Raw genomic sequence first — 13,075 nt, 5'->3', positions numbered from 1 at the left:
TTTTTTTTTTGGTACCGGGGATCGAACTTGGGACCTTGGGCATTTGAGAGTCAGGTGCCAGAACCACTGAGCTAAATCCCCGGCCCAGCAGAGCACACTTTTAAGAGCATAATAGTTCACCAGTGAGACGAACAAAAGAAGCCAGTTGTGGTGGCACACCATGGTAATCCCAGAACTCTGGGTATCTGAGGCAGGAAGATTGAAAGTTCAAGCCTAGCCTTGGACAGTTTAACAATTTAGCTGGGACTTATCTCAAAATAAAAAACTTAAAATGCCTGGGGATGTATCTCAGCATGAAGGCCCTGGGTTCAATCTCCAGTACCACCAAAAGACCCCCAAAACAAAACAGTAATGCCCCAGTGCTTCTCAGCATTACTAAAACTCAGTTAACTTTTCCATCCAGCTACGTTCAAGGTCTTGCTTTCTTTGCTTTGTTTTATTATGTCCATGTGCACAGCCACCTCATCCTCCATTTTACATTACAGCAAAAAGGCCGGCAGAGCACCTGCAATTTACCTGCTTGGGTGGTTGAGGCAAGAAGATTGCAACTGTGTCTCAGAAAATAAATAAAATAAAAAGGGAGCTGGGAACGTAGATAAATGTAGCATGCATGAGGCTCTGGGTTCAATTTCAAGTACAACACATATGAAAAAGGATAGCTGTGAGTCTCAATTCTTTTAAGAATAAGAGCTCTAGAAGATATAGTGTCTTGACAGTGATTTATTTCTCAATTTACATCCCCCAATTTTAAATATTTTTGCTTTAATTCCGAATCAAGTTTTCTACTTTTTTAAAGGAATCCTGCATGATACATAACTGATCAGTGATGTAATATTAAACTTAGTTAATAATTTCTTGGGCCGGGAATGTAGAGTTTGATCCCTGGGACAGGGGAGGGGGGGATTTCTTTATGGCATTAAAAGTGACCATTGTTTTCTCAAACACTTCATGTTTTTAAACCTTGTTTCTTAGAGTCAGGTTATCCATGAAAGTCACAGGCCTAGTTTTACATTTAGTTTAGGTGATCTTAAAGCTGTTCTGTCTTGTGTGATTTGAAATTTTCTAGAGTGTAGTAACTGATGATAAAGCAAACAAATGATGCATATTGAAATATTTTTAAATACATGAACTTGCTATTGTTGCTTCTTTTTAGTTATTTGCAGCACGCCCATACACATACTGTTTCATTTCAAAAACTCATCCTTTGAAACGAGATGTGTGCTTCCCTCATGTTTGTAAAGCATTCCAAAACTTGGATTCTGAGTATCAGAACCACCTGGTCATCTGAGCTGCTGCTTCCTGGAGATAGGAAGGCTACAGCCTGACCTTTCCCTGTAAAGATGAATATAACTTGCTTTATTTGTTGTATGCACCTTTGAAAACTAACACTTTGCATTTAGAAACTTATTCTCATCTGGATACATACCCTTTTGAAGGGTCAAATTGTAATTACATAGAACTAGACCTTTTATTTAGAATATTTTTATTTCAAGGGCTGAATGAAAAATGGTGGCTAATCTCCCATTCTCTAGTATCATCTCTCTGTCTCCGTTGCATTTGGGAGACTCAGGAGGCATTTGGTCGCACTAGTCCTATCACCTGCTTTCTCCAGAAGTGTTGCCCCCACCAAGAAAATGTTTTACTTCTTTAGGTAGAAGATGACAGATTACTGCGGTTGTCCCAAAAGAAGTTCTGTGCCAGTGGACCATATGTTGGTAAGCACATGACTGGGAGTGGGAGCTGAGTGATAAATTGGGGTAGCATACAGTTGATTAGAAACTATTAGCCTTTTTATAGTTTTGTGTTTTTTAGCCTTTTTATAGTGTTAATAAATTTAAATTAAAAGATGGTAAAAGAATCAAAATGGAGGACCGGGGATTTAGCTCAGTGGTTTCACCACCTGCTGCGCAAGCACAAGGACCCGAGTTCGATCCCTGGTACCGGAAAAAAAAAAAAAAGAATCAAAATAGAATTTAAGAAATCAAAAAAAGGATATGCACAATACATTTGTAGCACTAGATTTTGAGGATTTTTTTTTTTTTTTTTTGGTCCTGGGGATTGAACTTGTGACTTTGCACTTTCGAGGCAGGCAGCGGAACCACTGACCTAAATCCCCAGCCCTCGATTTTGAGGATTTCATGTCTCTGTGTTACTGCAAACTGTAATGAGTGAGGAGTTGGAATAGCCCACTGCTGGGCATGGTGGCGCACTCCTGTAATCCCAGCGCTCAGGAGGGTGAGGCAGGAAGATTGCTGAGAGTTTGAGGCCACCCTTGGCTCCATAGAGAGTTCAAGGCCAGCCTGAATTACAGAGTGAGATCATTTCTCCCCCAAAAGAAAAGGAGAGCTGAGGAACAAGTAGGCTAAGTAAATTGCTCAGCCATCTATTTAGTAAGTTAGAAGTATGGGAATTCAAAGTATGTAGCTGAACTCCATGAGTTTATTCCCTGAACTTCCACTTTTCAAATACATGTCATTGCTGGGGTTGTAGCTCAGTGGTGCCACGCCTGCCTGGCAAGTGCAAGGTCCTGAGTTCTATCCCCAGTACCAGGAAAAAAACCAAAAAACAAAAAAAACACGTCATTAGACTCCTTTATCCATAAAATTTTACCCAGGAAAATAAAGTTTATTTGAAAAAGTCAAGTGTTTCTATGTTCCTCTCATTTCTTTTAAAACAGTATCTTTCAGCAGAAGGAAGTATAATGGAGTATGATAAAAACATGTGGTTATTTAAATTTTCTTTTTAAAAATGTATTAACAGTGAAAAACATATTATCATTAATCCCATGCAAAATGCTCCCCCTCTCTTTGAACACATCCCATAGTTCTTGCCACTTACTTTTTTTTTTTGGTACCGGGGATCAAACTCAGGTCCTTGCACTTGCAGGCCAGGCGGCGGAACCACTGAGCTAAATCCCTGGCCCACTTTTTTTTTTTAAGCAAAATATTTATTGGTACATTTTAGATATACATAACGATAACATTCATCATAGGGAATTTGTACCTGTATATAATATATCTTGGTTCCTCTTCTTTTCTCATCTCCCCCTTCTACCCCTCTTCTCCTTATTTACAGAAGCTTTGTTTCCATTTTTTCCTTCTATTTTCACTTTTTTTCTTGTTCCTTCCTTTCTCCCTCACTGTTTTAATATTTAGATCTTTGATCCATTTTGATTTTTGGTTAGTGAATGGTGAAAAACATGGGTCTAGTTTTTTTGGGGTTTTTTTTGGTACCAGGGGTTGAACTTGGGTCCTTGCACTTGCACAGCAGGCGACAAAACCACTGAGCTAAATCCCCAGCCCTGCATGGGTCTAGTTTTAATCTTCAGCATGTGGAAAACTAGTTTGTCCCAACACCATTTATTAAAGAGGCTATCTTTCTTCTAGTGAAAGTCTTCAGTTCCTTTGTCAAAGATAAAATGGCTGAGTATGTTTGGAGTTGTTTATGCACCTTTTATTCTGTTCCATTGTTCCATAGGTCTGTTTTTAAACAGTACCATGCTTTTTTATCACAGTAGCTTTGTAGTATAATTTCAAGTCAGGGATTGTGATGCCCCCTGCCTTGTCTTTGTTCCCCAGAACTGCTTTTGCTATTCTAGGTATCTTCTGGTTCCAAATGAATTTTAGGATTGTTTTCTCTAATTCTATGAGATACTGTGTTGGTATTTTGACCAGGATTGCATTAAATCTGCATAACAGTTTTGGAAGTATGGCCATTTCCGCTATCCTGGTTCTTCCTACCCAAGAAAAAGGGGAATCTTTCTGTTTTCTGATACTCTCTTCAATTTCCTTTTTCAGATTACTGTAGTTTTCCCTCTAAAGTTCTTTTTTTTTTTTGGCTACTGGGAATCAAACTCGGGTCCTTGCGCTTGCGGAGCAGGCAGCAAAACCACTGAGCTAAATCCCCGGCCCTTTCCCTGTAAGGTTCTTTTGCTTTCTTTGTTAGACTGATTCCTAGGTATTTCAGTTTTTTTGGATGCTATTGGAAAAGGTGTTGTTTCTCTAATTTCTCTCTCAGTGAGTTGTTATTCATATATAGAAAAGCTATTGTTTGGTTTTTTTTGGTACCGGGGATCGAACTCGGGTCCTTGCACTTGCACAGCAGGCAACGGAACCACTGAGCTACATCCCCGGCCTGGAAGGCTATTGATTTTTGAGTTTTGACTTTGTATCCAGCTATTCTACCGAATTCAGTTATTAAATCTTAAAGTCTTTTGGTGGAGTTTTGAGGGTTTTCTATGTGGAGTATCATGTCATCTGCAAATAATGATAATTTAACTTCTTCCTTTCCTATCCTTATACCTTTTATTTCTTTCTCTTGTCTAATTGCTCTAATGTTTCCAGAACTATACTGAATAAGAGTGGTGACAATGGACTTCCCTTCCTTATCTTGTTCCTGATTTTAGATTGAAAGCTTTCAGTTTTTGTCCATTTAGTATGATGTTGGCTATTGGTTTGTCATGGATGGCGTTGATCAGAGTGAGATAAAGACCATCTGTTCCAGTTTTCAATAGAGTTTTTATGATGGGTGTTATACTTTGTCAAAAGCTTTTTTTGCATCTATTGAGATAGATGATCATATTTTTTTGTCCTTGGCTGTGTTAATATGGTGTATTACATTTATTGATTTGAGTATGTTGAACCATCCCTGCATCCCTGGGATGAATCCTACTTGGTCATGTTGTATAATCTTGATGATTTGCTGCATCCTATTTGCTAGTATCTCCCTGAGGATTTTTGTGTCTATGTTCATTAGGGAGATTGGCCTATAGTACTCTTTTTTGGTTGGATCCATCTCTGGTTTTGGTATTAGGGTAATGCTTGCTGCCAGGAATGCATTTGGGAATATTGCTTCCCTTTCAATGTCATTAGAGTTTGAGAAGTAGCGGCATTAGATGTTGTCTAAATTTCTTGTAGAATTTGGCAGTGAATCCATCAGGACCTGGGCTTTTCTTTCTTTCTTTCTTTCTTTCTTTCTTTCTTTCTTTCTTTCTTTCTTTCTTTCTTTCTTTCTTAGGGCCTGGGCTTTTCTGTGTGGTAGGTTTTTAATTGCATCTTCAATTTAATTGACTTAATATTGTCTTATTTAGAATTTTTGTATCTTCTTGATTCAGCTTTGGTAATTCATATGTGTCTAGAAATCTGTCCATTTCTTCTGTGTTTTCCATCTTATTAGAATACAGATTCTCAAAAAAAAAATACAGATTCTCAAAGTAGTATTGATCTTCTGGATTTCTGCTGTGATTTTACCCTTTTCATTCCTAATTGCATGGATTTGATCTTTTCTTTCTTTTTTTTTGATAATATGGCTAAGAGTTTGTCAATTTTATTTAATCTTTCAAAGAACCAGCTCTTTGTTTGTATTGCTTTCTCAGTTTCCATTACATTAATTTGTGCTCTAATCTTTATAATTTCTTCCCTCATACAAGCTTTGGGGTTGACTTGCTCTTCTTTTTCTAGAAACTTGAGGTTCAACATTAGGTTATATGAGCTCGCTCTTTTTCTGATATGGGAATTCACTGCTAATAAATTTCCCTCATAGGACTGCTTTCATTGTGTACCATAAGTTCCTGTATGTTGAATTGGGATTATTGTCTAATTGTAGAAATTGTCTGATTTCTTTATTAATTTTAGCTGAGACCCATTGGTTGTTCAGGAGTGTGTTAGTTTCCATGTATTTATAAAGTTCTTGTGGTTTATTTTGCCATTGATTCCCAATTTCATTGTGCTATGCTCTGATGATTTGCATGGGATAATTTCAATTCCTTTGCATTTACTTAAGCATGTTTTATGGGCTAGTATATGGTCTGTTTTGGAGATTGTCCCATATGCAGCTGAGAAGAATGTGTATTCTGATGTTACAGGTGGAACACTATGTAGAGATCTGCTAAGTCCATTTGTTCAAAAGTTTGGTTAAGGGCCGGGATTTGGCTCAGTGGTTTCGCCGCCTGCTGCACAAGTGCAAGGACCCAAGTTTGATTCCTGGTATCAAAAAAACCCAAAAGTTTGGTTAAGTTCTGATATTTCTTTGTTGTTTTTTCTTTGTTGTTTTCTAGTTGATCTATTTGTGACAGTAGGGTATGGAGGTCCTCCATTGCAATTGTATTAGTGCTTATTTGATTTTTCATGTCTGTTAATACTTGTTTTACATAGTTGAGTGCACTGATATTTGGTGCATGTATATTTATGATCATTATCTCTTCCTCTTGGATTGTTCCCTCTACAAGGATGTAGTGACCTTCTTTGTCTTCCTTAATCTGTCTTGGCTTGAAATCCACTTTGTCTGCAAATAGAATAGCAGCCCCTGCTTTTTTCTGGGTTCTTCTCTCATGGAATATTGTTTTCCATCCTTTGACTTTCAATCTATGAATTTCTTTTTGAATCAAATGTGTTTCTTGTATGCAGCATATTGTTGGATCTTGCTTCTTGATCCATTCTGCCAGTCTGTTTCTTTTTTTTGGTACCAGGGATCGAACTCGGGTCCTTGCGCTTGCAAGGCAAGCAACGGAACCACTGAACTAAATCCCTGGCCCCAGTCTGTTTCTTTTGATTGGTGAATTGAGACCTTTTTACCTTGATGGTTATAACTGATACATATTGACTTATTCTTGTCATGTTATTTTCCTGTTGTTGGTTCCCTTTTTTCCCCCCTGTTTAATAGCTGGCCATGCCTGGTAGATTCATTCTGTTGGGGTTCATAGAGTTGTAGCCCCTGTTATCTCTTTCTAGAATGTCCTTTAGAACATTTTGGAGCACTAGTTTGGTGGTCATGAATTTCTTCAGGTGTTCTTTGTCATAGAAGTATCTTTTTTCTCCCTCCTCTGAAAGAAAGTTCTGTGGGGTACATCAATCTGGGTTGGAGGTTGTTTTCTTTTAGGGCTTGAAATACTCAAGCTTTCCTTGACTTGAGGGTTTGTGTGAGAAGTCTGCTATGATTCTGACAGGCAAGCCCTTATAGGGGATTTGTTTCTTTTCTTTAACAACTTTTAATATTCTATTTTTGTGCTGAATTTCTGGAATCTTGTGTATTATATGCCTTGGTGTAGATTTTGTTTTTCATCATGGCTAGTTGGAGTTCAATTCAGTATGTCTCACTTATTTGTATATCACATTCCTTTTCCCTGCTTGGGAAGTTTTCTCCCATTACTTCTGTGAACAGGTTTTTTATCTTGTTTGCACTGTCTCCTGCTTTTTCATCGAGTCCAGTCAATTTCATGTTACTCATCTTTGTATCATCTAGCAGCTTTTGGATTGATTTTTTTGTGGTCCGTTGCTATTTTTAAGAAATCTCTCTTCTCATGATCACTAACTGCAATCCTGTCTTCTATATCTCATATTTTGTCCCCACACTGGCTCATTCTGCTGCATATACTTTCCATGGAATTTTTAATCTCTTGGATATCTGTTTGAATCTGTTTCATGGATTCCATGTCTTTCATATGTTGGACGTTCATGGTCTCCATCATTTTCCTAAGCTCCCTTTATTTTTTTATCTGTATCTGCTCTCGATTCACGAATCATGTCTTTCATTATGGTCATCATTTCTGTAGTTATCTGAGAAACTGTTGCTGATTTAATTTTTTCTAGAGCCTCATTCATCTGTTTTGTTACTTCCACTGTTACCATTTCAAAAAATCCAGGTGGGTGGGTTTCTGATTGTTCTACCTCATTGTTCCCTGGGTTTACCTTTGGTGAGCTAGAAATTTGGGGTTGCATCTGGCTTAAGTGTCTTCTCATTTTTTTGTCTTTTTCTTTTCTTTTTTTTTTTTTTAAATTCCTGTGTTGATGGTCATAAATTGCTTATGGCAGGTAGCTTTATTACTAGTATTTAGAACCCTTAGGAAATGACTACTTCTCAGAGATGTCTTCCAGGTGTAGCTCACTTTCGGGTTTTAAATCTGATGTAAGGTCCTACCTCTTCAACTTATTGGTGATGAGAAGTTGTTGCCTATTTGGGCCCACCCTTTGGTCTTTAACATTGGCTAATAGTATTGTTTATGACCCTTAGGTGATCTCAGTCTTGGCGTACTAGGAAAAACAACTGATTAAAACAATTATGTCACCTTGCCTAAAGTAGTACAATCAATAGTAACAATAGCATCAAAGGCAGCCTAGAAAATGACAAAGTGTGATAACTATTGATTTACCACCTTTAACTGTATAACCTAGATTTGCAGTTATATAACAAAATAAACCAGAAAATTGTATGCAGTAAATATGCCCTCAGTATAGCGATTTTACCCTGAGGGGAGAAAATTTAAAAGGGGCTGCCCAGTGTGGTGGCACACGTCTAATCCCAGCACTCAGGAGGCTGAAGCAGGAGGATCACTGTGAGTTTGAGGCCAGCCTGAACTACATAGTGAGACCCTGTCTCAAAAAGGGGGTGGGGGCTAGAGGGAAAAAAAACAGAAATAGAAGAATAGGAAGAGATTAAAAGCAAGGCTGGAGGACAAAGGAAGATTATGCAAACTTTGGAGAATTGGTGAAGAAGACAGGAGGGAAAGAGAAGGGAAAAATAAAGGAACAAAACAACAACAAAAACAAGAAACAGTTCACACTCATATGAAGACAGGAACGATCAATCAAAAAAGAAAAGAAAATGAAAACAAAACCAAAAAAGAAAATAAAATAAGAAAAAAATTGTCCACTTCAAGGCTTCTCACTGCTGTCATTGGTACATTAATTGGGCACACAGAGCCCAGATCTGTGTTGATTACTTCAAACAAGCCAGTTGTAAATTTATGGTGGGGGATAGTAGATAATCCCAGCAAGCCCAGGCTGGCTTCTGCCTGTGAGGTCCAATTTGTTCAGCCTCCAACACTCCATGTGTCTCCTGCCTGCTTGAACTTAGCTTTTTGCCGGCTTAAACTTGGCTCCTTGGCCTCCTGCTGACTTGAACTCAGTTCTGCCTCACTGATGGAGCCAGCCCACACAGTTGCTCTGATTTCTGAGCTCAGCTCCTCTCCAAGATGGTTACTGGGCAATTGCCCTCTCGTGGGGGACAGCTGAACCCGAATAACTCACCAGCCACTGCAGTCCACTGTGTGCACTGCTCTGTTCACTGGTGCATCTGTCTGTGGAGACCTCTGGGGTTACCAGTAGTCACTGTGCATCTGCATGTTTGAGGTGCCTTTCCTACACAGTCAGGGCTGCACAAGAAAGTGCCACTTACCACCTCCTTCTTCATTGAAGTCTCTCCTCTCGCTCTCCCCATGGGCTTCAATTTTCCCTTCAGATCCTTGCTGGGTCCCTGGGACCCACTTCCTGACTTCTCTTCCTCCCATTGCTATGTGCTAGCATCTGGACACCAAATTAACTGTTTCTCTGCTCTTAACCACTCTGCCATCTTCCTGGAAGTTTCCGAGATTGCAGTTGTTATTGACATGTACAGATATACACTATTCTCTTCTTAGGCGTTAAGCCTCATAATAAGAGCAAATATGAGGGATCTGCTGAGTGCCATGGACTACTGAATGCCATCATCAGATGTTAGATGTGTTCTCATCCACCGTATTCACCAGATCTAATACCATGTGACTGCCTCTTCCCAAAGTCTAAATGACTAGAAAGATAAATGTTTTGAATTGGCTCAGGACATTGAGGCAGCCATGACAGTGCAACTCAAGATAAGAAAGAGGACTTCCAGACCTGCATCAGAAAGTGGCAAGAGCCAGGCATGGTGATGCACAGGTGTCATCCTAGCACTCGGAAGGCTGAGACAGGAGGATCGCTATGAGTTCTAGGCCAGCCTCAGCTACATAGTGAGTTTGAGGCCAGCCTGAACTGTATAATGAGACCTTGCCTTAAAAAAAAAAGTCAGGAATGATATAAATGTGTTCAAAGTGAGGGGAGTGTTTTGAGGAAGTTTAATGGCCGTATGTCTTTTATTGTAATAACTTTTTAAAAAAAATTTAACCATTCACTGTTTTTGTTTTGTTTTGTTTTGAGACAGGGTCTCACTGTATACTTTGGGTTGGCCTTGAACTCACTGTATAGCCCAGGCTCATCTGAAACTCCTGGTGATCCTCTTGCCTCAGCCTCCCAAGTGCTGGGATTACAGGCGTGCATCACAATACCCAGCTGATCATTGTATTTTTTTTTTTTTGGTACCAGGGATTGAACCCGCGACCTTGTGTAACTGTATTTTTAAATCACACCTCATTCATGTCCCAGTCACTGATGGCTTTTCATGTTTCACCCACAAAGATTTGATACATCCCACTTACAGATAAGAAGTGTGGCCTTGGGCCCTTAACCCTCCCTAATGTTAGGAATACATTGCCTGTAATAAATAGGTCTGACAGTCAGATGATGGGTTTATTATCCAAGTGAAGCCTTCAGTGTCACAGTTACTGTTTTCTGCCTCCTCTCTGTAATCTTCATTGTAGTACTGAGAGGTTTTGCAGGTTTTTCTAATGCTCTGTGACCAATGTAGGCAACATTAAAACCTCAAATAGAAGCCAGGTATGGTGGTGCACTCGGGAGGCTGAGGCAGGAGGATCGCTGTGAGTTTGAGGCCAGCCTGGGCTACATAGTGAGTTCAAGGCCAGTCTGGACTACATAGCAGGACCCTGACTCAAGAAACAAATCTGGAATAGCTTAGTGAGGGGAGAGGGATTTAATCTTTTTTTAGCTTCATAACCAGGCAATATAACATTAAATATGTTAGTTATAAACTTAACTGTATACTAGCTATATGCTTATATTGATGTACTGGGCAAGGGCTCCCTTTTGTTTGGCATCTTAGTGCAATGTCTGTTTTGCTGACTGAGGTCTCAGGTGTGTTTGCCACACACATGCCTGGGCATTTAGGTGTGATTCCTGAGAGATGGGACGCAGCAGCTTGGGGTGTGCCCTGCCATCACAGCCATTAACATCAGCCTTTCATGGCCTGGTGCAGTGGTGTGCATCTGTACTCAGCACTCTGAGAGGCTGAGGCAGGATGACTGCAAGTTTGAGCCCAAACCAGGCAACTTAGTGAGACTCTGTCTTAAATTAAAAGATACTTTAATGGGCCAGGGATTTAGCTCAGTGGTTTCGCCACCTGCTGTGCAAGCGGAAGGACCCAAGTTCAATCCCCAGTACCAAAAAAGAAAAAAAAAAGATATTTTAAAAGGGCTGGGAATGTAGCTGAATGGGAAGGTACTGGGTTCCTGCCCCAGTACCACACACATCCACTCAAAATCAACCCTTGAGTGCTTTGGCAGTGTATATACCTGCAAGGATTGCATCTTAAAATTAAATTTAAGTCATTGCATTTGAGATTCCATGAGTGGCTTTAACTGTTCTTTTTTTTAGACTGTGATTTTGTTAGTAAATTGTCCCTTCCTTTGTACTAATATTCAGGTTCCCTGAAGAGTTCCTATAGCAGGAAGAACAAGCTATTGGCTTCACACTTGCTCTCAGGCTCCTCCCCGATCAGTCCCTTCTCTCCACTTGACCATCGGTTTCTGATAGTGTAAAATTATTTTCCAAGTTTTCTATGTGTTCTTCCCTTGTTTAGGAGAAGACTGTCCTCAGTGGATGGTTCCTATCACAATCTCTACCAGCGAAGATCCCAACCAAGCCAAACTAAAAATCCTGATGGATAAGCCAGAGATGAATATGGTTTTGAAAAACGTCAAACCAGACCAGTGGGTTAAGGTGAGTCCAGAAATGCCATAGCTATTTCATCTTTCCTGACCTGATTTCTTCTCACTCTGTGGATTTGATGACTCTCTGTATTTACTGCTTTGGTTTAGACTAGGACTTTGAAAGAAAACATAGTTTTGTCATAAGCACTCGGGCGGCTGAGATACAAGGATTGCCACAAGTTTGAGTCTGGTATGGACTACATAGCAAGACCCTATCTCGAAAAGAAAAGACATTTCTAACCCTTTGTGAAATCTAAAGCCAGTTTTCAATGTGTTGTCCAGTGATTTTCAGTGATAGCTAAGCAGAGAAAAGGAGGTAAGACTGTGAAGGGGAAAATAGTAGACTGCATATAAAGTCACATTAACCAAGACATTTGTAGTCTTGCAACTTCCAACTGCCTTTTCATTATAATAGCATGTGAACAGCGGTAATGAAAAGAGACAAGACGTGACAAAGAACACCTGAGAAACTTCATGAATACCAAACCAGCACTCCAAACAATTCTAAACAATATCCTAGAAAAATATAACAAAAGTCACAACTCCATGAGGCCCAACAGAGCAAATTCATCAGGGAAGGCGAGAAATTAAAGGGAGAGGGAGAAAAATAAAAAAGAACCAACAACAGGAAAATAACCTGACAATGATAAGTCAGTACGTATCAGTTATAACCATCAATGTTAATGGCCTCAATTCACCAATTAAAAGAATTAGACTGGCAGAATGGATTAAGAAGCAAAATCCAGGGCTGGGGATTTAGCTCAGTGGTTCCAGTGCCTGCCTCACAAGCGCAAGGTCCCAAGTTCTATCCCCAGTACCCGCCCCCCCCCCCCCGCAAAAAAAAGAAGCAAAATCCAGCAATATGCTGTATACAAGAAACGGACCTAGTTAAAAAGAAACTCATCGACTGAAAGTAAAAGGATGGAAAGCAGTTCTCCATGCGACAGGAATCCAGAAAAAAGCAGGGGTAGCAATCTTACTTGCAGACAAAGTAAATTTCAAACCAAAACTAGTTAAGAGAGACAGAGATGATCACTACATCCTTGTAAAGGGAACAATCCAAGAGGAAGAGATGACAGTCATAAATATATATGCACCAAATACTAATGCCCCCAACTATAAAAAATATTAGGGGACATGAAAAACCAAATAAGCACTAATACAATTGTAGTGGGGAACCTCAATACCCCACTGTCACAAATAGATCATCTAGACAAAAAAAATTAACAATGAAATACCAGAACTGAACCAAGCTTTTGAACAAATGGACTTAATAGACGTCTACAGAGTATTCCACCCTACAAAATCAAAATACACATTTTTTTCAGCTACACACGGGTCATTCTCCAAAATAGACCATATACTAGCTCATAGAACATGTTTAAGTACATGCAAAGGAATTGAAGTTATCCCGTGTATATTATCAGAGCATAGTGCAATTAA

General features: G+C 39.4%; 1 protein-coding gene across 2 annotated transcripts in view; it reads left to right on the top strand.

Annotated features, from left to right (window-relative positions):
- The window catches only part of Npepps (aminopeptidase puromycin sensitive), an 87,291-nt gene that overhangs the window by 53,255 nt on the left and 20,961 nt on the right, over nucleotides 1-13,075 (top strand). For both annotated transcript variants that reach the window (XM_004859555.3, XM_087202252.1), the window contains 2 exons: nucleotides 1,652-1,715; nucleotides 11,503-11,642. In XM_004859555.3, the coding sequence (XP_004859612.1) occupies nucleotides 1,652-1,715; nucleotides 11,503-11,642 (204 nt within the window). The remainder of the gene's footprint in view (nucleotides 1-1,651; nucleotides 1,716-11,502; nucleotides 11,643-13,075) is intronic.

Source organism: Heterocephalus glaber, unplaced genomic scaffold, assembly GCF_053883595.1.
Source record: "Heterocephalus glaber isolate CG9 unplaced genomic scaffold, H.glaber_assembly_v1.0 deba00001773, whole genome shotgun sequence".
In the NCBI taxonomy this organism is placed as follows: domain Eukaryota; kingdom Metazoa; phylum Chordata; class Mammalia; order Rodentia; family Bathyergidae; genus Heterocephalus; species Heterocephalus glaber.
The sequence above is the reverse complement of the archived record's forward strand: the minus strand, read 5'-3'. Positions and strand labels throughout refer to the sequence as shown.